This window comes from Labeo rohita, chromosome 7 (genome assembly GCF_022985175.1).
Source record: "Labeo rohita strain BAU-BD-2019 chromosome 7, IGBB_LRoh.1.0, whole genome shotgun sequence".
NCBI lineage: Eukaryota > Metazoa > Chordata > Actinopteri > Cypriniformes > Cyprinidae > Labeo > Labeo rohita.
The window spans coordinates 19,409,983-19,437,951 of NC_066875.1; the positions used below are offsets into that span (position 1 = coordinate 19,409,983).

Genomic DNA, 27,969 nt, shown 5'->3' on the forward strand with positions numbered 1-27,969 from the left:
ATAGTTCCTTCTTTAAATATTAAAAAAGTACAAATTTAAAAATGAAAACAATAAGAAAAGAAATTAAGATTACCTGAAGGAAAAATACACACACATTCTCACACACCCACACATATTAAAAAAGCAGAATAATGTAAGTGGATTTTTTTTTTTGTAATTGTGCCTTTGAACGATTGCATAATTGTGGCATCTGTAATTGTAAGCACAATTAGAAATTCGATTAATTGTGCAGGGTATATGTCGTCATCAGCATAGTATTGTACACATGCTGTACTGTACACGTGCAACTATTTTTTTTATTTTTTATTTTTTGGTTTTCTTTCCTGTGCAAACTGAGTGTACAGAATATACATGTCTTTTGAGTTTTTCTTTTCACTAAGTGGCAACCGGTTTTCCTGCAGAATCGGGCTACTTTAACCCTGGTGCTGCGGGTTGTTTTTCATGTCCGAGGATTGTAGCAACCCCGATAACATCATATTTAGCTGCTGTACTGCCAATTTTACCCAATGGTTACCCACCAAAAAAAACTTGTATTTTAACCCCCCGGAACATGATTTTTTACCGGAGAACCCCCTCCTAAATGCGATTGGGCTAGCTTTGGCCTACTTTTGAGTAGCAATTGGGTGGGTTTTGTTGTAAAAATCTGGCAACCCTGGTGGAAACACTGGCAACACAGTTTTAAGTCTAAAAAGAAATTGTGGAGACAGAACAACAATTAGAGAATACTACAAGGCACTAGAGACAGTGGCAAAAACAACAGACGCCTGTGTTGATGAGTCCTAGTGTGAGGGCTTTAAGAGACACTAGGGCCTTTCATTAAGAGACACGAAGGAACCTCTTAATAGTTTCTAGAACTATCGGCGGAAGTACCCACTTTTTGGCACCGCAGGAACTAGAACAAATTTTAGTTCTAGGAACTCCATTTGGGGTAAATAAATTGGCTCCTACTTTAAAGTAGCGTCTAAAACAGTTTGATAGGAACTGGCAGTGACGTACATGAATGTCATTTCCCAAACGCATACAAAACGCGGCTACCCAGTATTTTTTAAAATGCCATGTAAATGTGTTTACTCCATGAACATGGAAAACAGCGATAACTGACCTGTTGTCTGCAGCATTGTTCTTTTCTCAGCCTTGATAATGCTGTAATGCCTGTAATGCTGCGAGTTCTCATAGGAAATTTTGTCTCTTATGCTGGGTACACACTAAAAGATTTTTAAAATCTTATAAGATCTTCAAAATGTGAGAGACCACAAACATGAGGTCAAAAAATTCTTTAACCGTTTTGCTCCTATAGTGTGTGGTGTACCTATATTTTTTAATTTATGATTGATGATCGGGGCGCCTCCAGCGTTCTTCCAAACAGATTCAGTCACTCTTAAGACACCTCTCACCACAAAATTAAATAATCTTCAGAACCACCAAGATAATTGTACCCAGCATTAGTCCATCTTTTTGCTCTTGCAGTCGAGTAAATTGTGCGTATATACATTCCATCTCCTATATCAGGAAACCCACGACAACAAAAACAGGTCCGATCACGGTGTCCTCCATTCACTGGTTGTTGACGTTTGTAAATGTAGCGCATAAAGACGTCGCTGTCAGCTGCTTCAGAGTTCCTGCTGCTAAAAATGGCCCGAGGGGAAGTTGGTTGTTTAGGAACCACCCTGCTGGCTAGTTCCTAGAACTATGTGGTGTGAAAGCCCCTACTCATTTATAGTTTAAAAAGGCATATTTATCACTTACACCTTTAAGAGATAAATAGCGCAGACAGTGAACAACTTTCTAGCATGCACAAAACTGTAATATTTAGTAAGTATACTCTGAGGTTTCACTTCGGTTGTACTCTAAACCTTGTGGTTGTGCCATAGACTGTGTAAAAAAAAAAAAAAAAAAAAAAAAAAAAAAAAAAAAAATGGACGACGCACCTTCACTTTCTTCCACTGAAGAAAGGTAAAGCCGTCAATGTATATTGCGCTAATTTGAGACCAGAGTCTGCGCAGTAGTGCATTTGGGGACCCGAAACTGTAGTGAAGACGTATCCCACCCACACTCCAGCAGAGGCGATTGCAAGCAGAATACCACTTATTAGCCTGATTGCTCCAATTTTTGTCTGCAGATTGCCATACAAGAGGCTTGTGTTAAAATAAGGTAAATACAACTTCAGCCTCTTCCTGAAGATCCCGAAAAGTCAGTTTGCGCTTCAGTTTGCTTAGAAAACCCGTCAGTCTCAGCTGTCAATCATGACGTCACACTCCAGTTTTAATAGCATCACGTAACTAACTAAAACCAAACTTATTTAAAAAAAAAACAAACACTTAAACCTACATCAGCGTGATTTAAAAACTACATAAAATGATAAACACCTTTGGGAAAAAAATTATTTGGAGTGAAATGTAATTATTTAGTTTGTCCCATGAGTCATTAGATTAGATGGAGAGGGTGGGGTTTATGACCTATACGGGGACCAGCCATCTGGGGATGATCGAAGCGTTCTGGCTTCACCGCAAGACTTGTGCGGTTATGTGGGGTTTTTTACAGCGCATACACTAAACATTTGAGTCAAAACTGAAGCATACTTCGTCCTTGAAGTTTTACACAGTCCCTTAAGGAAATCAGTTTACAAAAAATTGTTTAAGTGGTATAACATGGTTATGTATACGTTGTGCCAGTCCTGTCAGGTCCATTTCTTTCAATAAAAAATCTGTTTACAAAGCTTGCATCAAATTGCAAACAAATAATTTTGTATGTATATATTCTGTATGGAGACATTTTACGTAGTTGAAAATAAGCTAATTCTAGTGTTGGTCCTTTAGAAGGTAATGTTTTTAGAGGATCTTGTTGTTGTGTGTCTTCTGTCCATCCATGTAAATGAGAGGGTGGGGCCAAACAGGCAATGACAAAGGAGTAGGCGTTGATCTGTCTGTGCAAACAGTCTGATGTATTCATCTCTGTTGTGTAATAATAACCTGGAAGTAGAGAACAAGTTATTTTGGCAGCTTGGATTCAGTATACTTGTGTGTATGTGTTTTATGTTGTCACTTTTAAGAAAAGAAAAAAGGATTGAAATGGTATCAGTAGTGTAGGGGAGATTTATAGTGAGTTTTTTTTGTACTACAGTTGCGTTCACAGTGACAAAGTTGATGTCACAGTAAAAGATGGTTGTATAGGAAACGCTGATAAGACTTTGCTGTTGGTTTTTCAAGCAAACCAATTGACCATCCATCAAGCTATCGGTCAGAGTGGCTTAATCGGCCTAAATCACGGCTTTTTGTTTTAATGACCACATTTTTCATTGTCACACTGTTATCTGCTGCCACTTTTCACCTGCTCCTTTTTATTTAACTACTTTGTTTAACCACAGTTTCATCTGTGTAGATAGATGCATATCTATAGTGCCTGTAGGTTTATTTTATTTCTCAACATTTTAGGTTAAAACTTGTGAACGCATAAGGGAAACTGTGCATCCTAGATTGTATACATAGCATGACTCCTTAATTCGTTTTTACAAATGAAACTGTAGAAGTTCAGATTCCATTTAGTCTCTGTTTATGTGAGATAATAGAAGCTGAATGAATAATAATTGCAATTAGAATGTGTATTTAAACAGCACTTTTTTTTCATTCCAGTTACTCTTCCAGAAGTCTAAAGGGACTGTACAGCTGGCAGTGGAGCTGTTGGACACAGAGGAGGAAAACTCGGATGGACCTGTGGATACTGAGGTACATGCCTGAGACTCGGCTAAAGATTTTTTTAGTGTTAACCTATTAAGCTGCAGTAATACTAATGAAATATCTACGGACACAGCAATGGTCGCAATATGATGTCACGCTCTGCAGCATCTTTCTTAAAGTCCACTTGTAGTTTTTTTTTGTTTGTTTTTGTTTTTTTTTGCTCTGTGGTTTTCAATATGCTTTTAGACAAATCATGTACCAATCCTTTAATCAGCTCCATTGCTGGAATGTTTTCCTTAAAACCGTAGTTTCCCAAAGGCTGTCCAAGAAACACAGTTTGTTAGATGGATAGATAATAATAGATTCCTATCATTAGTATGCAAAATATACCAATAGGATTACCAGCACTAAATTAAAAAATAAGAGCAAAACCGTTAGCCGCTAACTTGAATAATAACCCACAGCAAAACCCATATCTCCCGCATTGGCGTCTGCAGTTCACATGCATATGCTTGCGGGCACGAATTGGAGTCACAAACTGGGCTGCATTTCAGTCTTCAAGGCAATTTGAAGAGACAACATCAAGTTAGTAACTTTAACAAATGCTACATTATCCACTGTAGTTGTCCGCTAGTAAAAACATAGTTTTATCTGTCGTTATCCATGTATCGCCATTATATCGCGTTTACAGTTAGTGGATCGGGAGGCTCTGGCTGGTGTGACTGAGTGGAGTGAATTTGCATATTTATAGATCAATGTATAGTAAATGAGTCAAGGGTGGTAGAGTTACATTCAAGATGTTTTAAGAAATAAAAGTTTTGACTACAGGGGGACTTTAAAAACATAATTCAATGTATAATGCATCCAAAATGTAAAAAATGTTATCATCACCACTTTACTGCAACACTATGATCCTGCAGATTTAAAGTTTGCATGGTTTTAATTTAGCTAAGAGCTCACACTGATCTTTTATTGATCACACATCTTCATGTAATATAAATTCGCAGGGCAGAGTTCACCAAACTTGAACTTTGTGAAACAATGTGAAATGTGAAAACCTCCAATGTGAAAGTTGTAAAAACCAGACAGTTAATTGTGGATTTAAACTATTCTTTATGGTCAGAAACTAACAAACACTTCACGTTTTTGAATGGTAACAAAATAAATTTAAAAATAATAATAAGAAAAATAATTTCTTAGTTCTACATGTTTTAATGAGTAATATTGTTTCAAATCAAAAAACAGGTTTGCGTTGCCTCACAACTTTTTTTTATTTTGTCTCTTAAAAACACACATTTGATAGTAGCTTGATAGTAGCACGAGTTTATGCACTTTAAAAAACACTCCCAGTACCATAAGAAAATACAATAGTTACATCACTGGATGATGAATACATTTCTTACCCCATATTTACACTGCACACATCTGTGACGCGAAGGGGGCCATTGCCTCCAAAACGACTTACTGTGCACCCCCTTTCCATCCTCTCCCCTCCTTTCTGAACGGGATCGATTTTGAAAGTGAAAGTAAAACCGGAAAAACAGCGTGCATAAGAAAGCGATTGCATGCAATTAGATTGCATGCTTCCCGCCTAAACACTCCCTCCCGCTCATCGTGATTTGTGCCTTTGTGTTTATACCAGCCAATCCACACCAAGTTTCTGAAGTGCACAAAAAGCGGTTCTCAGCACTGCATCACTAAAGTTAGGCACCTAATCTGTTTTTGACAGATAATAATAATAATCGTCTTGCTATCGTCAAAGGTATTGGCAACAGGCGATATATCTCTGACTATCGTCAACGCATGATACTAACGTCTATCGGCACAACCCTAATGCAGATGTAGATATGTTCATTATCAAATTCAGTAATATCAGTAAAAATTATTCCTCCTTCAATACATGCAATACTATAATATTTAATATAATATAAAAAATTGACACACATACCCACACGACACAATACCATGGTGCAGTTAGTGCTACTACAGTAAATCCATGATAAATGATGGTGTTTTGTATCCACGCTGGTGTCAAATGACAAACGCTTTTTGTTCCGCCTTTGCAGCATAAACATTATATTGAACATTTATCAAACTCTTGTTACTCTTGGTATCGTTTATTGAGAAAATTTATATCACACTATAATTATCGTTATTGATTTATCATCCAGCCCTACATACATATGAATGGAAATCAATGGAATGAAAAGTGTAGTGTGATGGCCGTTTAACCCAAACTCCACCACTGACGAAGTATTGTGGCAACATCTTTTGACTACTAGCAAAGTTTGGTTTACTTTGCAGCTTAATCAGCCCAAGAACTTGCTCACGGTGGCGTAGTGTTTCATCACAGTAAAAGTTGTCCATGTACGCATAGACCAACAATTACAAAAAATAGCGCAGTGAAATGCAAGAACACATCTGTTTATGAAAAGGCTGAGAATATTGGTGGTGAGACAGTAGTGATCTTCAGTTGATTTTAACAGAATTAGCTATTTCATAATAATAAGTTTTTTTAAGCTCACAAACTGAAACCTGCTTTAAAATCATAATGTCACTGCTAATACTACTTTTTTGTGGTGGAGGCGTGGACCACATTCTGTATGACATCAAAACCCATCTGCAATGCACAGCCCTGTTATGCTAACTTTGTTATAGCTGTAGCTGCAAATTTGGTTATTGGCTTTCTGTGCTGTGCAATAGGCCTTCAGCTGACACATTTCTTGAAGGCTGAGATCCATCTTTCAGAGGAACAGATTTTGTCATTCTGCTGCATCGCCATATCCAACAGCATCTGCTACATCTGTGCCACCTGCTGCTACATGAGGTGTTGAGGGGAAATGAAGAAAAGGGTGTCGTTTCCTTATTGCTCGCTCTTCTTGCACTTCAAAAGAGAGGTGACATAATGTTCATGAACTAGATATTAAGGCCACCACATGTTTCTGACCTGTAAGAACAGCTGGGAACACACTTAATGTCTAAATGGCCCAAATATCAGAAAGAAACGAAGTGTCATGGCAAGATTTGCTGTTATTTATGAGCCAGTTGTGCTTAACAGACTATTGTAGGAGATCTCTTCTAAGCCATTGCTGTTGATGAATGAATAGTCGAGAGCTGCACTTCAACCAGCATCTGAAAAAATAAAACTCACAAAGGTGACTGAAAACATTTGTCCTGGCAGACTCTGTTTGTGCTTGAGATTTTGGAGGGAACATCTCTTTGAGCACAGACCATTTTGAGTTATTACTCTTGTTACAGCCCTTGTGGATGAAAAATTGTTGAACACTGACTACAAGCTTTTTGTTGTCAACTCTTACAGCAGTCCCTCACTCTTCAGGGACTTCCTTAATAAATTGATTCGGGCTTGTGGCACTGGTCGGGATGCTGGATAAGTGTGTCCCAAACAGCCGAACATATTGCCAAGGAGCACTCCCTGTGGCAATATCCACTGGGTCAGGAACAAGGTGCTGTTTGATGAATGTAGTGATATGTGGGAAATACTGATCCTTCTATAAAGTTTACAGAGATGGTAGGGGAAGGTGACAGACAGTGGACGTTTATGGATTGGATGCTGTGAAGTTCTACACAAACTCAAACAGTGGTGTTGGACTCATTGCCATTATGGATGCCTTCAGCAGACTGAAAGTCGAAGATGACCCACATAAGGCACACTGGTTGTGGGTCTTGTAAAAAGAGGTTGTCAAAGTACATCCGTTTCTGCTTCAGCTCCCACAGTTCTGTCAGGACTTTGCTATATTTTGAAGCCCATCAGTCAGTAGCACCACTGGAAGGCAGAGGTGCAGCCTGAGCCACCAGAAAAATCAATTATGTGTGTGTGTGTGTGTACTTGTTTTTGCTACATTGTGGGGACCAAATGTCCCCAGAAGGATAGTAAAACCTGAAACTTTTTACATTGTGAGGACCGGCCTGTTAAAAAATGATTAAAAATAGTAAATGATGTTTATCTGAAAGTGTAACGATGCAAACATGTTTTCTGTGAGGGCTAGGTTTAGGGTTAGGGTTGGGTTAGGGGATAGACAATATCGTTTGGTTAGTATAAAATCTATAGAAGTCTATGGAAAGTCCCCACAATTCACAAAAACAAACGTGTGTGTGTGTGTGTGTGCCTGATCTTGCAGTGTGCTCTCAGACAAACTAGCACTGTGTAATATTTGATTTATATGTACATTATGTAATAATCTATAATAATTTAAATTGGTGATTTTTGGTAAAGGGATAGTTAACCCTAAAATGAAAAATCTGTCATTAATTACTCATCCTCATGTCGTTCCAAAGACGAAAAAGCGGCGAAAGTTCAACTCATTTGAACTTTGAGCGTGCCTTGCACGCCAGTGGTGCGCTCTGTTGCGCGTGCGCTTTGGTCGACACAGAAACAAGCCGTTCTCACGCAGTGCAAGCTGTTGAAATAAATGGGTTTCATAGTGCAGTGCTTTCCGCATTCGCTGTGAAAGCCGCTTCGTGCGCCATCCTTAATGACAGACAGTCAAGCTGCATCAATCACAGATTTTTAGACTACAGTGAGCCCACAGCTGAACAACAGAACAACAGAAGCATGAGTTAGCCAGTTAGCAAGACATGTGCAGGGTTGTTACACAACATAACATACACAACTACGTATTTTAAACGAACGCTAGAAAATACAGTCTTTGTAGTTCATATTTTGGAAGTGAATATAAAACAAATTTTTTTATTCTCAACATGGACATTTTACTATGTGGGCGGACGCGTTGTTTACAATGTAGAATGTGGGCGGACATTATGCAAATGTGATACTTTGTGACATATGGCCGTAACAGAATAAGATTCGAATTCCTGATGACTCGTTCAGGCAGTTGTGAGCAGACTTTTTTTTTTTTTGATAGACAATAACTTTTTTGTATCGTGCACTGTCGACTTCACAACTTTGCAGATAGTTTATGTTCACATACAGCTACGTGACACACTGCATGAAAGGTCTTATTTGAAAAGGCATAATAGCAGCACTTTAAGAAATAATACAAGGAAAATGCTTTAAAAAAAAAAAACCCACAAAAGTCAAGGTAATTTAAATTCAAAATGACTGAAGGTATAACACCAGTGGACTATTATTAACATTGAATGTTCTGTAGAAACAATGAACAGCAGTTTTCAGCCTGTCACCATAGTGCAAATATGAAATATCAGAAATACAGTAGTAGTTCTTCACAGGTTCTTTATTTGATTGCTCTGCTTTTCCATTGTTTTAATGTTAACATGGACGTGTCTGACTGTTGTGCTTATGTCTTTTGCATGAAACGGCATTATAAAAACACGGTGCTCAAGTTAAAAGAAGTTCACTTGACTCCAATCTTATTGCATGTTTTTCCTATTCCACTGCCCGTGTCATTCAGGCAAAATTTAGCTTTAAGAATGAGCCACAGTGCTGATGTGATCTAATCACTAGTACACACTGTAAAAAAAAAAAAAAACAATTTGTTGAGTCAGCTTAAAATAATTTGTAACCTGGCTGCCTTAAAATTTTAAGTTCAGTCAACTCAAAAGTTTATTCAACTTGAAATGTTAAATTATACTAAGTGACAACTCAGATATTTGAGTTGAATCTACTTAAAATTTTAAGGCAGCAGGGTAACAAATTATTTTTGTTACTTAGTACAACTTAACATTTCAAGTTGAATAAAATTATTTTAGTTGACCAAACTTAAAATTTTAAGGCAGCAGGGTAACAAATTATTTTAAGCTGACTCAACAAATTGTGTTTTTTATTTTTTACAGTGCATATGAGTTATTATCAGCAAGACATATCGGCATAAATTGTCATATTCCGTCAATTCCAATATTGGTTTGATAATATTGTGCATCTCTAATATTTTTGATGATATCCGGGAGCTTTCTGACCCTGCATAGACAGCAGTGCAACTACCACATTTAAGGCCCAGAAAGGTAGTAAAGACAACGTTAAAATAGTTAATGTGACAGTCATTCAACCTTAATTTTATGAAGCTGCAAGAATACTTTTTGCATGCAAAGAAAACAAAAATAACAACTTTATTCAACAATTTCTTCTGCATGTTCTGTAATTCAATTCTGGTTATGTCTGTTTTGGTCTTGTGCTCCAAAGAGAGACCATTTTTCAAGAGGTGAAATATATGAACAGAGCCTTTGCATAATATATGAGATTCGTGCATAGAAATGAGACCTGTAAAACAACACCTAAAACTGCCATGCAGATCATATCCTGAAGGTGATATTCATGCATTCGACTATTATTCAGTAGTTCCAGACAGAGATGCTGTTAACACTGACTCTTTATTCCGTAAATGTAACCTTGAATGTCTGTCTGTGTGTGTTTCAGCGCTGGCCCGACTACGTGGAGCGATATCTGAACACCAGCTCGGCCTCTCCAGAGCTGCGAGAGCACCTCTCCCAGAAGCCTGTGTTTCTACCCAGGTGAGGCTCAGCCAAGTACACCCATCTTTAGAGCCATGAGTCCTTTAAACTTGCCTCCTTCCCATGAAGCATCAGCTCAAGACAGGAACATCCCAGGAATACTTTCGGTAGTCTTTGAAAATGGGGAGTCACACTGTACAAGTGCTGCCTGTTTGTAATCACCTGTTTTGTTTTGTTTTCTACCCAAACACACAAGCCTGGTTGCATTTGCACTTTATTGAGAATTTATTTAATGAAAACTCATTGTCAAGCTGTTTGTCTCTGCTCAGATGTGGCCACAGTACAGTACATATTGGTTCTTTTACGCTTATTTATGAATTGTAAGTACGGTGTGTTTGTGGGGAATGTGTGCAGAGGTGTTATCTAAAATTATGTGCACCATTTTGTTTTATTTTATGGCAAAAATCGTGGTTGAGCCTTTAAAACACATTTAATGAGGTGGAAATTCATTTCATTTTAATGTTTTTCATCTGAGAATATGGAAGATGTTTTTATATGCCTGCTCTTAACAGGGTTCGGTTGAGTCACAATGTTTTTTTTTTGGAAGGGCAACTTTCTAAAGAGGCTAAAGACTGTGCATTTAGATAAGATGAGCCTGTTCTGCAAAAGCAGAGTGCTTTGTTCAGATCTGTACTTTTCCTTTGAATAGATTTTCATAATCTTTTTAAAGTAGCCCACTTTTGGGTTTCAGAAAACGTCTTTGCTTTCTCACAAAGTGTGCTGTGGTCTGTTTGTGTAATTCTATCCACAGATATATTTCTGTATGTGACTTGATTTCATGATTGTGTATAAATGTTTTTATAGTCTGTAAGATTTGAGTGAGTAGACCTTGTATGCTGAGATCTCAGAGATGATCCTGTCCTCCCGTTGCTGATTCTCTTTTGAGTTCGATTGGGGTTGTCAGTTAACAAAGTGGTGTTATGACTCGAACTTAAACTCACCACGGTCTGACACAAAGACGGCTGTATTTCAGAGAGGGGCTTGTCAATAAAACTCTGGTCTGAATTTTATCCTCAAATGTGCGTGTATTTCTTTCCAACAGACGTTTGAGCTCTAGCATGGGAGGATGATTGATTTGCTTGTTCTTTTCGTTTTCTTAATGCATGTTTTATGTGCAGTGGCTGGAGAGATGCTCTTGATATCTCCATGTTCATCCACAAACTGACAATCAAATGATTATTTTTGGATTGATTCATTTCTGTTTATGTGCAGTGTGAGGTTGAGTAGCTGACATTTGCACCACTGTTTTTGCTAGGAAAATAATGCAACAAACACTTGTAGTGCATGGTCATGCAATGCGTAATGCACAATGTCAACCCATATCCTGGCCATTTAACCTTATTCCCTACTTGGTTTCTTTTTTTGTGACGATTGGCTAGTTTAAGTGAAGTCCTGAATTCAAAATAAGAGTCATGGTTTCTATGCCCATTCACATCTGTAACCTTTGGTAAGTACATTTCTAATTTTAGTCTTTAATTGAAGCAGGAAATTATTTTTTTTTCCACCCAGTACCTTCAAATCAATATGGTTTTGCCAAGGATATGAGTTTTCAGTGGAGATTATCATTTTTGTTGATAATTTATCATATCTGTTGAGACCCAGGTGCACTGTAGACAGTTGCATTGGTGCGTAATTTTTCTTTTTTTTGATTAGGATGTTCCTCTCCTTAGGCTGTCAGAACCTGAGCCTTAATATGATTGATGGCATTTGTACTAAATTTAAGAAATATTTATGTTTCTTGAAAACTAAAACGATGCGCAATGCTCTTTTTAAGGAACCTAAGGCGAATCCGGAAGTGCCAGAGAGGTCAGGAGATGCAGATGAGAGAGGCCAAAGAAACAGCCAAGAAATCCTCAGAGGGCGGCGAGGACTCGAAAATGGAGTGCATGTTTAAACTCAACTCTTACAAGATGGTGTATGTCTTCAAGTCGGAGGACTACATGTACAGACGCACCGCACAGCTGAGAGCACATCAGGTATATAGATGAAAGTTCAATGGTTCTCAGATGTTTTGACTGGAGGGGCCACCATTGTCTCACACAATGTTTGAAACGCCCCCATACTGACTAAGAAATTTCTTCTGATATTTCTTCTGTAATTATTATACTTTAAATTAGTTTTAATGATTAGAAACTGGGAGTGTTGAGATATTAAAAGGATAGTCCACCCAAACATGAAAACACTTTTAGCAATCATATTTAAGTCATTCCAAACCTGTATGACCTGTATGTTTCACAGAAGGAAGCAAGATATTTTGAAGAATATTGATGATAAAAACAGTTTTGGTTCTAGCATAGCATGGAAATGTCCCCACAAATAACACACCAGTGTTTAAAGGGTTTACTCACCCTCAAGGCATCCTAAGTGTGACTTTCGTCTTTCAGTCAAATCCAATCAGAGTTATATTAAAAATTGTCCTGGCTCTTTTGTGCTTTATAATGGCAGTGGGTGAATATTTCTGTTCAACAGTCCAAAACGAGTCCAATAAAGTGCATCCATCCATAATAAATAGTAAGTGCTCCACACAGCTCCGGGGGTGAATAAAGGCCTCCTGTAGTGAATCTATGTATTTTTGTGAGAAAAAGGAAACTTTGCCTCCTTTGCTTCTGTAAACAAATGTTGGTTTGCACTACGCATACGTCCTTTGAGAAAAGTGATGTTTTAAATATGAATATTTTTCTAACAAAAACACATTGATTCACTACAAGAGGCTTTTATTCACCCCCGGAGCCATTTGGAACACTTTTTATTATGGATGGATGCTCTTTATTGGACTTGTTTTGGTCTGTTGAACAGAAACATCCACCCACTGCCATTATAAAGCTTGGAAGACCCAGGACAAATTTTTAATATAACTCCGATTGGATTTGACTGAAAGAAGAAAGTCATACACATGTAGGATGCCTTTATGGTGAGTAAAATAAGGGCTAATTTTCGTTTTTGGGTGAACTAACCCTTTAATACTCTTAGAACTTTTATTTTATACTTTTGAAAATCAGCTTTTAGTTTAATTATCACAGTTGTAAACAAGTCTTTTTCCTCCACGAGGGGGTTTGGCATCACAGAATCTTTTGTTTCCAGGCGGAACGTTAAAGAACGCAGCGCAAACGTCTCCTGGAAATCCTGTGTATTTTAACCAATCTGATTAGGACTTTGAAACTCAAGTGTTTGCAATTTTGTGTGTGATATGCATCAGACATTTAGCCAACAGCTAGGTTCCCATTGACTTTCTTTGTATGGACAAAAAATGCAGAATGGGAACTGAAACGGTTTTATCAGCAATATTCTTCAAAACATCATCTTTTATGTCCACAGGAGAAAGTAAGATATTTTAAAGAACAGTTTTGGTTGCTATTGACCTTCCTTGTATGGACACAAAGTGGGAACTGGAAATGTTTTGTTACCAACAATCCTAAAAATATCTTCTATGTTCTATGGAACATAGTCATACAGGTTTGGAAAGACGTGAGGGGGAGTAAATGATGACAGAATTTTTGTTTTTGGTGAATTATTATACTTACAGATTAATTACCCATGATTGATTTTGTGATCTAGAATATTGAGGAGTGTAATTCTGTGTGTTCTTTATTAACAACAATAGCTTTTGAGGGGAACATTCAGGGCTATTTTTAGATTTCATTTTACATCTTGATTTTCATATTCATTAGCATTTTAATTAAAATTACTTGCCTAAACTAAATGAGGCTTCCCTAGTGGGCCTCAGCCCCCAGTTGGAGAACCACTGTGAAGGAAATATGTGACCCTGGACCACAAAACCAGTCTTAACGGGTATATTTGTAGCAATAGCCAATAATTGTATAGGTCAAAATTATCCATTTTTCTTTTATGCCAAAAATCATTAGGATATTAAGTAAAGATCATGTTCCATGAAGATATTTTGTAAATTTCCTACCATTAAATATATCAAAACTCAATTTTTGATTAGTAATATGCATTGCTAAGAACTTCATTTGGACAAATTTAAAGACTATTTTCTCAGTATTTAGTTTTTTTTTTTTTTTTTTTTTTTTTTTTACTCAGATTCAGATTTTCAAATAGTTGTATTTTGGCCAAATATGAACCATATGACTGGTTTTGTGGTCCAGGGTCACACATATGTTTTGAATTTATCAGGATGCTTCACATTTAATTAATTTCTATTCATCTTGATGATTTTCAGTCTCACCAGCGAGTAAGCACTCGTCTGCATCAGCGCTTTCAGATGTGGCTAGACAGGTGGCGGAAAGAGCACGTGACCAGTGAGATGGCAACCATCACTTACAAGTGGCTGATGGGAGAGGGCCAGGAGGGGCTCCTGCCCTGCAGAACCGTCTGTGAGCCCAAGATCCTTCACTTCCAGAACATCAACAAATATAAAGTCACCTACAGCACTACGTTGTAAAGCTCAAGTTTTCAAGAAAAGGGAGGGCTTTTCCCTCCATTTTATGTTGTTTTTACGATGACTGAAGTAGCACTGAAATTAAAATCTGACCGCCATCGAGTTCTTTTGAAGATTGCTCACTTTCTTTTTTTATTTCTACCTTTTTAAATTTTTAGATCTGAGTCTTTTTTTCCCCCAGGACTTTATACTCGGTTAGTGTCCTTCAATCACGAGGGCAAGAAAACACTTCTTGCAAATGCTGCAGCTCTAGTCAGACTTTCATTCGATTTTCAAGACAATAAGAATCGTCTTTTCGAGAGGCTTTTTGTGAAAAGGATGGTTTACAAATACAGGTCAAGCTCATGCCCATTTGTATATCGTTTTTTATTTTTCATCTCTTCAAGGTGAATAGTAGTTTATTAGCAATATGTCTTTTGTGGTTCACTTTAACCACATGTTCAAAAATATCCGACAATGACAGAAAATCTCGAATCAGTTTTTAAAAAAAGCCTCCGTGTGTGGGGCTATGCAGCTAAACCAGGACTGATGATGTGAATTTCCCAAGTGTATTGTTCGCAATATATACGTGAAATGTAATTAAGGTCTCTTTTCACAGGTTAATTACAGCACCATTAATGAAGGTATTACTGTTAATTAATAGACATACCAGCCACAATGTGTCAATCAGGAACACCAGAGTAAGTAGAGTCACAAAAGCTCTTGTAATGTAAATACGATGTATATATGCCAGACTGTTTATATTCTGACAACCTTCACTGTTACGTAGTTCAGCTCTTAGGCTTCCTTTTCAGCTTAACGCTGGGATGTTTAAGAAAACACTTTATGACTATTCTTACCAAAGGGAGTACTTGTTTAAAGTGTTTCGTCTGGTCACTCTGTCTCCTCTCGTTTATGTAGTCATGGAAATGTTCGCTTCGACAGCTTCGAGTTTGTCCAAAACCTGAGATGTTGAATAGGATGGTTTTTCATGACGCTATATTTGGCCCTTGTATTCCAATTTGTGATATCACTGCCTGTGTTCTGAGTAGAACTTAGAAACGATCCTGTTTGGTCCCATTTTGCCCTCTTATACCGAGAAGTCTGGATATGTAACTTGGGGCGCATTTGTATGTGCCTCGAGGCTTTGGTTTATGCTGACAAATATGTAAAACATATTTAAAGAAGGCAATGACAGCATGTTTCTATGTTCTCATGTACAGCCCTTTTATATTATTCATTATTGTTTTAAAGATTGAAATAAAACAGAATTGTAGTAGATTACCCTGCTGTGTGTCGAGCCGCCTGGAACTATATGAAGATCAATAATGCATGCTTGTTTTCACACTGAATTACATTCATGCACTCTAAATATTGAGAATGCATAATTGATGTGTGCTGAAACACTGTAGTTTTTTCGCACCAGCAGCAGAGGGAGTGTTTGGACGTTCTCCCGGGGGCGCAGTGTAATATTGTACACTCAAATGACTATAGAGTAACTTAAAACATTACCCAAACTCTCATTATCACATTAAAGCATGCCGTTATTAATGCAGTTCTCACACTAATTCTGCACAGTTTTTGTTAGGATATGCAATTAACTTTTTTTTTTAATAGTCTTTAACGTTTTTTAATATTTTGTGTAAGTGTAACCTTTTATTTTAGCTTTACAGACATGATCTTCCATAGCTTCTTGCCCTAAAAAGGCGAGTAGGTTTAAATACCAAAGAGAGTAATAAAAGTCTACAGTGACATTTAACTTACCAGGAGAAAAAAAAAGGTGTTGGTTCGATATGGCTCATTATTTAATTAGGTTTTGGCCCCATATTAAAGTTAAGCAGTCCCTGGAGAAATGGGTCATTAAAAGGCTCTCCAAGTCCATAACTCACAGAGCATAAAATGGAGACGGATGACAGCTTTTACTCACAGATGGAAAGAAGAAAGCCAACACTTTCTTTTGACCCCGTTGATTCTTTTACAAGTCGTTAGCCATGCCAGATATTTGTCTTTTGCATGTGACAGTTCAGACTGGCGTAATGGCTGCTTAAAATTCAGTTTTGCCACTACAGGAATAAAATACAATTTACATATATACACTATCAGTCAAAAGTTTTTGAACAGTAAGTGTTTTTGTTTTTTTTAAAAGGAGTCTCTTTTGCTCACCAAGCCTGCATTTATTTGATCCAAAGTACAGCAAAAACAGTAGAATGTTGAAATATTTTTACTATTTGTATATATTTTAAAATGTAATTTATTCCTGTGATCAAATCCACATTTTCAGCATCATTACTCCAGTCTGCAGTGTCACATGATCCTTCAGAAATCATTCTAATAATTGCTGTTCAAGAAACTTTTTATTTATTTATTATTATTGTTATTATTATTATTATCAATATTTAAAACAGTTTAGTACATTTTTTCCAGGATTTTTTGATGAACAGAAAGATCCAAAGATGAGCAGTTATCTGAAATAAAAAGCTTTTGTAACATTATACACTACACCATTCAAAAGCTTGGAGTCGATATATATACATACATATATATATATATATATATATATATATATATATATATATATATATATATATATATATATATATATATATATATATATATATATTTTTTTTTTAAATTAAGAAATTGTAGAAATTAATACTTTCATTTAGCAAGGATGCTTTAAATTATTCAAAAGTGATGATAAAGACATTTATAATGTTACAAAAGACTTCTATTTCAGATAAATGCTGTTCTTCTGCACTTTTTATTCATCAAAGAAACCTGAAAAAATTGTACATAATTAATATTTTTAAACAGCAGATTGGAATACTAGAATGATTTCTGAAGGATCATGTGACTGGAATAAGGATGCTAAAAATTCCGCTTTGAAATCACTAGAATAAATTACATTTTAAAATATATTCAGATAGAAAACAGTCATTTTAAATAGCAAAAAAAAAAAATCAAAATTTTACCGTTTTTCCTGTACTGTGAATCAAATAAACAGGCTTGGTGAGCAGATGAGACTTCTTTAAGAAACGTTAAAAATCTTACTGTTCAAAAACTTTTGACTGGTAGTGTATGTATAAAAATAAAGAAACCGTTATTTTAAATTGTAATAATATTTCACTTTTTGATTAATTTATTAATTAATTAATTTGTTTGTTTGTTTGTCCAAATAAATGCAGTCTTGGTGAGCATATAACCTTCCTTTCAAAAAAAAAAAGATTACTGTTCCCAAAACAGTTTAACAGTAGTATTGTCTTCCGGGAACCGTAGTTATTTCATGTACCTTCTGAAGGGCAGTAAATAAAAAATAATAATATCATTAAACAAAATAAGAAAAATGTACACCTCTTAATGCATAGTGTTCTTCTTGATGATCAGTAAATGTTTTCACCTTTTAAAATAATTGCATACAATCATACAGCCAAATAGAAGAGGCCAAATATCCAAAAGATGCTGGAAAACCAGAGAATTTGTGAGACCTGGAGGATTTCTCTGAAAAACCATCACAAAATATAAAAACAGTTATGGATCAATTAGGTAAGAACATACAGTATTATGATTCAAATTTATGTAAACTTATGAAAGGGCTCAGCGTGGGGCTTTCAGTAAAACACGCTAGTTGAACAGACTCAAAAATGTACGATCATATCATTAACAATTATGTCTTTATTATTTCATGCACAATGACTAAAAAAAAGGTTAATGAAGATCATTAGACATGGCTTCAGTAAACCATTGCAACTGTTCTAAGAATGTTTGTCAGATATAACCATGAAAATAACTAACAGCAGGCCTGCTCAATTCCCCAACTCTCCGGCCCACCTTAAAAAAATAGTTCACCCATAAATTAAAATTCTGTCATTAATTACTCACCCTAGTGTCGTTCCAAACCCATAAGTCCTTTGTTCTTCTTCCAGACACAAATTACGATAATTTTGATGAAATCCGAGAGCTTTCTGACCCTGCATACATTGAACCACAGATGTCACATGGACTATTTTAACAATGTCCATACTTCCTTTCTGGGCCTTGAACGTTTCAGTTGCATTGCTGTCTGTGCAGAGTCAGAAAGCTCTCGGATTTCATCAAATATATCTTAATTTGTGTTTTGAAGATGAATGAAGATCTTGCGAGTTTGGAACGACATGAGGGTGGTAATTAATGACAGGATTTTCATTTTTGGGTAAGCTATGCTTTTAAATCATCTTAGTGCTTGAGCCAGGCCTGACTAACACTGTACATATAAAATTAATTAACACATTATAAAAATGAATCTAATGATTAAACTGAATAAATGGTGATGAAGTCAGAACAGGAGAAAGTATCAACTAACACACTACAGTGCAAGTTAATCACGAACGAAATGTTATTCCTCCAAAGCTGCAAGTGCCGGAATCTCCCTCCATCCAGTTCACCTCAGTGCTCATTCCCGTACATAAATCCGTGTGCACACCACATCGTCGGCCCCAAAGGTCTGAGCAATGAAAATAAATAAAGAGAGAACTCCATTAACTCACTCATTCTTTCAGTGTTATTCACAGTTCATTTTGTTCACTACAATTAATTCGCAGTCGTAGATCGATTGGATACACAAAGGTATTTTGCTCAGACAAACATTTTGTTTGTAGCTTCTTCGATTTGTTTATCACTGAAATGCTTTGGCTGATGTATTGATTGGACTGATTTAGGAAATCACATCAAAACAGAACTAGAGCAGCTGACAACACCATAAACCATCTGCGCTCCAGAGCGGGAAAAGAGCGGGACCACCTCACGCACTCTTTTAAAAAATGGTATTAGGACAGGCCATCTGCTGTGTGCACTGGTGCCATGGGACACATTAGAGAGAGGAGTGTCAGGCCCGTACACACCGCCAGCATTCCTACATGTAACATGATCAATTAGACCCATTTGCAAAGTATTTTCTGGGTCACCGCCAGTAACTCTGTTCCATGATGCCAGCTTTATGGTAATGTGGACGTTTTTTTTACAAAACGCCACCCACATTAATCATTAGAATGAAAAAATCAGGTAAATATGAGGTAAAGTTTACATAAACCATTTGTAATGAAGAGTGCTGCAAAGCATAAGACAAATTATTTCAAGTGGTTCATAAGAATAACACATTAATTTCAATAAACAAAAGGACCAAAAGCAGTTGCCATTATGTTCATATGCAACAAGGCAATTTTTTAAATTAGCTGCAGTTGGTCATGATTATTCAGCTTATGACAAAACAGCTGGTCCTGAATGGAAAGACATGCATCACCATCATGCATTCAACTCTTTCCTCCTCATGAGCCTGAAGGAGTTTTGATGTGAGCTAGCTGCTTTACCAGTTCACTGTGATGCATCACATTTTCTGCTGTGCCTAATAAGACACAGATGTGACTTCAACATGTCTTGACCTGCATGCTGTAATGCCACCAACTGTGTCAAGGTCCATGAACGCATTAATGTGGAGCATAAATACGATTGAACGCTGTGTTAATGGTTCAGCATATTTCCTTGTTGAGGTCATTTATTTAGCACTGACATAGAGTCTGGAATGGCCTCTTAAATTAGTTCACTTCCAGAATAAAAATTTCCTGATAATTTACTTACCCACGTCATCCAAGACGTTCTCGTCTGTCTTTCTTCAGTTGAAGAGTAATTAAGGTTTTAGAGGAAAGCATTCCAGGATTTTTCTCAATACAGTGGACTTCACTGATGTCCAAATTGCAGTTTCAGTGCAGCTTCAAAGGGCTCTACACGATCTCAGTCGAGAATTAGGGGTCTTATTTTGCAAAATTATTCATTTTCTAAAAAAAATTAAATAAAAAAGGTATACTCTTTAACCACAAATGCTCGTCTTGCACTAGCCCAACTTCACACATTACATAATCACGTTGGAAACGTTATGTGTGGTTAGTTCTTCGTCTGTGCAATTTGGTTCAGAAAGGTAGGGTGAACAACTCTCATTTTCAGCGTTTGACTTTCCTTGCACATTCACTATGTAAACACCGGATCGGAAATTCCACCACGTCACGCGTGCTTGATTATGAAATGCATGAGGTTGAGCTAGTGCAAGACGAGCATTTGCGGGTTGAAAAGTATATACTTTTGTTTTTTTTTAAATGTCCAATCTTTTCGCTAGATAAGACCCTTATTCCTCGGTTGGGATCGTGTAGAGCCCTTTGAAGCTGCAGTGAAACTGCATTTTGGGCCTTCAACTAGCTCTTATTGAAGTCCAGTATATGGAGAAAAATCCGGGAATGTTTTCCTTAAAAAACCTAAAAAAAAATGTTCAACTTTTTTTGAGCAAATGATCAGGAAATTATTATTCTGGAAGTGAACTAATCCTTTTAATAGCTTTTGTCAACAAATGTTATATGAATGTAAGATGCAACATAACAGAATAATCAAATAATTAATCAAAAAATCATGAAAAAATATGTAAAAGTGCTGCCAATTTTCCTTATATTAAGCTGTCATTTAGTGGCAGCTACTGCTGATTTAAAACATTAGTTTTTCGTTAATGATATACAGTTGAGGTCAAAAGTTTACATCCCCCATTTTTTGGTTTTCAAGCATCTTTGTGTATTTGAACGCTTGAGATCCACCTTTTCACACTGAGAACAACTGAGGGACTCATATGTAACTATTACAGAAGGTTCAAACGCTCAATGATGCTTCACAAGGAAAAACGATGCATTAAGAGTGAAAACTTTTGAACAAGATGTTTACATTTTTCTTATTTTGCCTAAATATCATATTTTTTCATTTAGTACTGCCCTTCAGAGGCTACAGAAGATAGTTACATTTCCCAGAAGACAAAATAAGTTAAATTTACCCTGATTTTCAAATTAAAAAGTTTTAACCCCTCCGGCTCTTAGCGCATCATTTTTCCTTCTGAAACATCAGTGAGCATTTAAACTTCTGTAATAATTGCATATGAGTCCCTCAGTTGTCCTCAGTGATAAAAGATGGATCTCAAAAATCATACAGTCATTGTTGGAAAGGGTTCAAATACACAAAAATGCTGAAAAAAAAAAATTATTAGTGGGGCCAGAAGGTGCCCACAGTGGGCAGTTTAATTGTTAATTAATCAAAAAAACACAGGTGTGGATCATGCAGGTAACAACACAGTATTAAGAATCAAGGGGATGTAAACTTTTGAACAGGGTCATTTTTTTTTTTTATAAATTCAACCATTATTTTCTCTTGTGGACTATATGGAAACATCCTTTTATGTGAAATATCTTATTCAGGTCAGTACTAAATAAACAATAACATGCATTTTGTATGATCCCTCTTATTTTGGTAAACTAATATTTTTAATGATTCTAAAAGGGGCATGCAAACTTTTGACCTCAACTGTACTGATATATATTTTCCCCCCCCAAAACAGGACGATAAATATCTGTTTGGTCAAAGTAACAAGGTTGAATGTTTGATTGTGATGGATGCCGTCAATACTTAAATTTACGTAAAAACTCTAAAAACTGCTACATTTTAAAAACTAAAAATGTCTAAAAAATAAAACAACATATTATGTACTTATTTCTGTTCAATGTGTATTAAGTGTCCAAATAAGTGTAATTTCGTAAGTGTTAAGAATATAGCATTTGTGTAATGCGGGAAAGCACAAAAAATGCATACAAAATTGGTAATTAAAACAAATTAATATATAATTAATATATTTTTACATTTTTATTTATTTACAACAGTGATCGAAATATCAACTCAATAGCTTAAATCAGAAAAATTATGTCATTTTTTTGTACATAGATGTACATAGACTAGGCCAATTTTATGGAAGATAACACTTCTTATAGCAAAAAAAACATGGTGTTTGTGCTTCCAATGCTTTAAAAAATGTTTTGGGACACTGAAGTAAACTCAGTTTTGCACAAGTGGTTAGTGAATACTGCAGAGTAAGCAATTTCAGAATTGGGCCTTGGTTTTAACTTGTTTTATATAGAGCCTCTATAAACTTTAAAGTATGGCCTTCTTATAAATAGCATGAACTTCATCAGAATGCCGGTGATCCAGAAATTAGTGTCACACAAGGTTAGATGCTACCGTAGGTTGTGTTCGCTTGTTATGCACAAGTTACCTTTACCGAATGCTCATGAACAGCTTTTTATGGCACATATTTTCAGTGACCCTTGCGAAGAATGGTGCAAATCATTTCACAGCGTGAGTGTTTCGCCATCACAAGTCTTTCTCAAATCCACTTTAAAGTTTACAACAGATACTTGAACGAAAAGAGGAAGACATTTGATGTCCCTCAGGGGCAGCAAAGCCAGTGAATAAAGCCAGTAATAAAACCTCCTCAGTTATAAGGCCAGTTTACTGTTGTCCATCTGGCCTATTAAACAGAGCAGGCCAGATGTTTGCCCAACGCTGCATTTTTGTAAAAACTCCAAGCAATCAGTTTCTCAAGGGTGTTAGAAATCACAAAGCAGATTGAAACATGCCACATTCAGAGCACAAAACAGATGATTGTATGATTATTTTAAAAGGAACTATCAAGTGATAGAAAAGCTCCTCACCAGAATGAGCTCGTTCCCTCTCAGCTCTCGTGTCCAGTACGTCTTAGGGCCGTTACCATCCAGAAGGGTTTGCCTGCAGGTCATCTTGTTCTCGGTCTCCCATGTGACCAGGCTCTGTGAACAATTACAAGCTAATGGCCATCTCACAACACAGCCTTTTAAAAATGAACATCTGTATCTACATGTACTGCACACCGGAAAAAAAAATAGTTCTTTCCAGGGAAGAACATTTTCATTTTTCTCAGAGGAATTCTTCTGTCCATTTACACTTGAATTATGATGTCCATTGAATGTTAAAGGCTCTTAGGACATTGATTTGAGGGAATATATCATACGTAATGGACTGAGGACAGATGACCACCAAAGGTGACCTGCTACGTCATGCCAATGAACCACATCTATATATTTTACTCTTTCACATTTCTCTTCTAAAGCCTCTCTGCTTAAGTGAAGTCCTTTGTATAAATAGTAAAGTGAAAAATGCTTGGGTGTCCATTTATGTCAAAAACAGATGTTTATTTTGTGCTAGGCCTGTGGTTACTTTTATTTGCTTGTAAAAGGCAGCAGTCATAAAGGTTAGCTTGTTAAAAAGGCTTTCTAGCACATGACAGTTCGGCCTGTCGCCGCCCATTGCCCTTTCATCAGCCTCTGATGGGTTGACAGGCTTAGAATGAAAACTTGGTGTCCTCACGAAACACATCCTGTCATATCAGTGCTCATCAGTGCTTTAGTATGCACACATTATCTTACACGGTGCTGGATGTGATGAGAGCAGCCGTTTGAGCCTGAATCCCCTCAGATCCATTCAAATCCAGGAGATTAAAGGTGGAAGACATAAGGGCGACTGTAGCTAGTTTAGATAAGCCTGCAGTATCGCTTTGATGCGCTTGTGTGTCATATAATCTAATTTACCAAACTGTCTGTGACCTGGCTTAGATGTGAGAGAAAGATTAACGCAGTCACAAACTGTCTGTTTAGCTACTATGTTCATGTCTTTCTTTCTTCAGTCGAGTGGACTTTAATGGTGGCCAATGGATTGAAGGTCGAAATTACAGTTTCAGTGCAGCTTCAAAGGGCTCTACACGATCACAGCTGAGAAATAATCTAGTAAAATGATTGGTAATTTAAAAAAAAATGACTTGCACTAGCTAGACTGATTCACAGCTGTTTTTTTTTTGGTAGTTGTTTATGAGTCCCTTGTTTGTCCTAAACAGTTAAACTGTCTGCTGTTGTTCATAAAAATCCTTCAGGTCCCACAAATTATTTGGTTTTCCAGCAATTTTGTGTATTTGAACCCTTTCCAACAATGATTGTATGATTTTGAGATCTGAGGGACTCATATGCAATTATTACAGAAGGTTCAAACACTTACTGATGCTTTGGAAAGAAACACAATGCATTAAGAGATGGGGGTGAAAACTTTTGAACAGAACAGAGATGTGTGCATTTTTCTTATTTTGCCTAAATATCTTTTTTTTCATTTAGTACTGCCCTTCAGAAGCTACAGATGATACTTACATGTTTCCTTCGAAGAGGTAAAAAAAAAGTTACATTTACCCTGATCGTCAAATTCCAAAAGTTTTCACCCCCTGCTAAATAATGCATCGTGTTTCCTTCTGGAGCGTCAGTGAGCATTTGAACCTTCTGTAATAGTTGCATATGAGTCCTACAGTTGTCCTCAGTTTGAAAAGACGGATCTTAAAATCATAGATTCATCGTTAGAAAAGGTTCGAATACACAAAAATGCTGAAAAACCAAAGAATCTGTGGGACCTGAAGGATTTTTCTGAAGAACAGCAGGCAGTTTAACTGTTCAGGACAAACAAGAGACTCATGAACAACTAAAACAGCTGTGGATCATTCAGGTAACAACATTCAGAATCAAGTGTATGTAAACTTTTGAACAGGGTCATTTTTTATAAATGACCCTACTATTATTTTCTCTTGTGGATTATATGTAAACATCCTTTATGTGAAATATCTTATTCAGGTCATTACAACATCAAAAATAACATTCATTTTGTAAGATCCCTCTTATTTTGGTAAAATAATTAACATATTGCAGATTCTGCAAGGTGTATGTAAACTTTTGACCTCAACTGTATTTAAACATACGCTGTATTACCTTGCACTTCCGCCCATCTACGGTCTCCTCGTTGAACTCTTCTCCTATTTGAAAGTTAATTTCTGTGGTCCTTACAGTGGTGGAGGTTTTGATGTAGAACTGTTCACCGTTCTGCCGGATCTCCACGTGGGGTTTAGAGGCCGCAGCACAGGCCACCTTTCTCAGCATCGCATTCACCCCTACATTACACAAAACATCTAATTACACCACAAGAGTTATGACAAATTTGTCACTTTGCTTCTGTGAATGTTTTCAGTTTTATGTCATTGAGGCAGAGTGGAGCAAACAAAAGTCGCCAAATGAAAAGATTATTATATACAACAAAACTCCATGAGCACTCATCACTCTTGACTGTGCTGTAATTACCCACTTGAATATCTCACTCTAATTCCCTCAAGATGGCATACTTACATCCATTTTATTTGAATGTGCTGCAACAGATACTGGGGCAAAGGGAATATCTGACCTGCTTTCATTTGTGTGGCTTTCATGTTTTATAATGTAACTGACGTTCATTTTTCCTAGTCATAAATGGGGCATGGAAAGCATTCATACAGCCATGGTATGCCATTTTTTTCGGAATAAATAGTTATCAAGTGACCACAGAGTAGATTGTTATCAGCAGATGTTGCAAATAAGGAGCTGCAATGACAGGGTGTTGACTGGAAGGAATGCCACGGCTCTCGGCCTTGTGCAGTACCTACACGGACAATGTTGAAACTCTACAAAAGCTAATTGCACATTTTTGGCACAGGATTGTAGTGTAAACTATTAGGGTGACTAACTGTCTGATCAGTTTTATAAACACTTCAGTTCTCTCTCTTTAGGCTTAGCAGTTTTCTGGAGAATTGTAGGCGTCAGTTTCACTCACCATTACTCACCACTACTTTTTTTTTCTGATTTATCAAAAAAAATGCTCACCGCTGTTCAAAGTGTGGACTCAGTTAGAAAAAAATAATACTTTTACTCAGCATAAAATGTTAAAAAAGATTTATTTTCAAAATAAATGCTTTTTAAACTCTCATCAAAGAATCTTGAAATTAAGCATAATTGGTTAAAAAATATTAAATAGCACAACTGTTTTTAAAATTGATAACAGTAATGTTTCACCAAATGAGCATATTAGAATGATTTTTGAAAGATCATGTGATACTGAAGACTGGAGTAATGGCTGCTTTGCCTTTAGAAATAAATTATATTACTAAACATATTAAAATAGAAAATAGTTACTTGATATCTCACAATATCACCATTTTGAACTGGTAAATTGTGAAGCCCTCTTACCCCAGACTTGTTCAGACAGCATAATTTCTGGGCCACACAATAGGTTTATTATTATTATTCTTGGTATAAAACAATTACACTGCATTTAATAAAAGAAGAAAAAAATCAAATCCACTCTGGTACATTTTTGTGCCCTTGCTAAATCTCTGCACTGTCTCTGTTGCTTTGAGAATTTGAATAAGAATCCAGGCAACTCATGCTGCCAAAGAAACAAAAGAGACTGAAGACACAGTCCAACAGCCCGAAAATAATAGTGATTTACTCTTCACACTAGTTAATCCATGAATATGCTATTGAAGACAAAACTGCAGACGAAGAGAGGGTTGTGGATGGGGCCTAAACACCAGGATAAAACAGTCTATATAATCACACACTACACACTTAGAGAAGAATGAAGTGAGTGAATCGCTTACCGAGCGCTTTGAGGAGTTCTTCAAAATTTTCACTGCTCTTCATCTTCCAAGTTCCAGCAAAATTGGGCATCTTGACCTGCTACTTTTTATCACTGCGGCTTGCCTTTTAATTCAGAAACCCAATAATCAGATCTTCCACCACTTTTTAGTTTTCAGATCAAAGAAGCTGTCAGTTTCCACTCTTGTCTCTCTCACCCTGTCTCTGTCACCCTCTCTTTCTTTCTGTCTCTGTGCTACGCCTTCTGGACCACTGCTGATAGCAAGCATCTGTGACGTACGTCAGTGGTCCCTCCCTCCCAACCAGATGGATGTAATGGCTTACAGGAGCACCATTCTCTAACGCTTCTCATTCATCTCACACCCTTGAATTCATTGCTTTAATACTATCCAGGCTGTCACATTTATTCTCATACAAAGCTCTAAAGACTAAGTAGTCAGTTCATACTCTTCTACAGTCTTTATTGCATTGCCAGTTCTGCAACTTTTGGATTAAAGTAAATGTAAATTATAGGTTTCATTTTCCGCCAGTGCACTTTTAAAATACTATCCAGCAGTGCCTTCACTCAATATGACTATATTTTTTTTTACAAATACTGTTTTTCTGTTATTTCTTTGTAATTATTTGTGACACTTACTAACAATTTCTGAGTCATAACGGTTTCAAAGTAAATCTATTAGTCTGCATGTACCTCTATAAAAATGATATCAATTTGAGCCAATTTTCTTCTTTTTTAAACAACCTCCAGCACACGAAAACAGCCCTCGACACGTTTCCCATGAAGACCCATTCATCCTGGATCCTGCCTCCCAAGAGGAGAAGGACAGGAGCCCCAGGAGAAAAAGAGGGGCCCCAGGCTGAACTCCCCCTTCCCCCTCATAGGCAGTCTGATTTGTTCCTGTCCCGATGTTGTTTCATTTATCTCTTTGACAAAGTGCCTTTGAGACAGCAGTTGATAATTAATGTAGAGAGAGGGCAGAGAGCACTTTGTCATTTCTCCAGGAAGTATCCAGGAGATGGAACGGACCCATCCGCTCGCTCGCGTACCCTCATCAGCCACCGTTTGTCCCATCAATCAATTGATTTGGTATGGGCCTTTAGATGTTGC

The 27,969-nt window shown here is 36.7% G+C and overlaps 2 protein-coding genes across 2 annotated transcripts in view; one reads left to right on the plus strand and one right to left on the minus strand.

The window, feature by feature from the left end:
- Positions 1-15,783, plus strand: part of sin3ab (SIN3 transcription regulator family member Ab) — a 31,225-nt gene extending 15,442 nt beyond the window's left edge. The window contains exons 18-21 of the mRNA XM_051114738.1: positions 3,630-3,722; positions 10,027-10,121; positions 11,896-12,097; positions 14,302-15,783. Coding sequence (XP_050970695.1) covers positions 3,630-3,722; positions 10,027-10,121; positions 11,896-12,097; positions 14,302-14,523 — 612 coding nt within the window. The 3' untranslated portion in view covers positions 14,524-15,783. The remainder of the gene's footprint in view (positions 1-3,629; positions 3,723-10,026; positions 10,122-11,895; positions 12,098-14,301) is intronic.
- Positions 15,784-18,133: 2,350 nt separating this feature from the next.
- Positions 18,134-27,100, minus strand: crabp1b (cellular retinoic acid binding protein 1b). Its single transcript, XM_051113920.1, has 4 exons — positions 26,864-27,100; positions 25,167-25,345; positions 23,043-23,156; positions 18,134-18,979 (listed from the first exon to the last, which is right to left on the minus strand). The coding sequence occupies exons 1-4, from the start codon at positions 26,931-26,933 to the stop codon at positions 18,929-18,931; spliced, it is 414 nt and encodes a 137-aa protein (XP_050969877.1). The 5' UTR covers positions 26,934-27,100; the 3' UTR covers positions 18,134-18,928.
- Between the last annotated feature and the right edge of the window lie 869 nt (positions 27,101-27,969).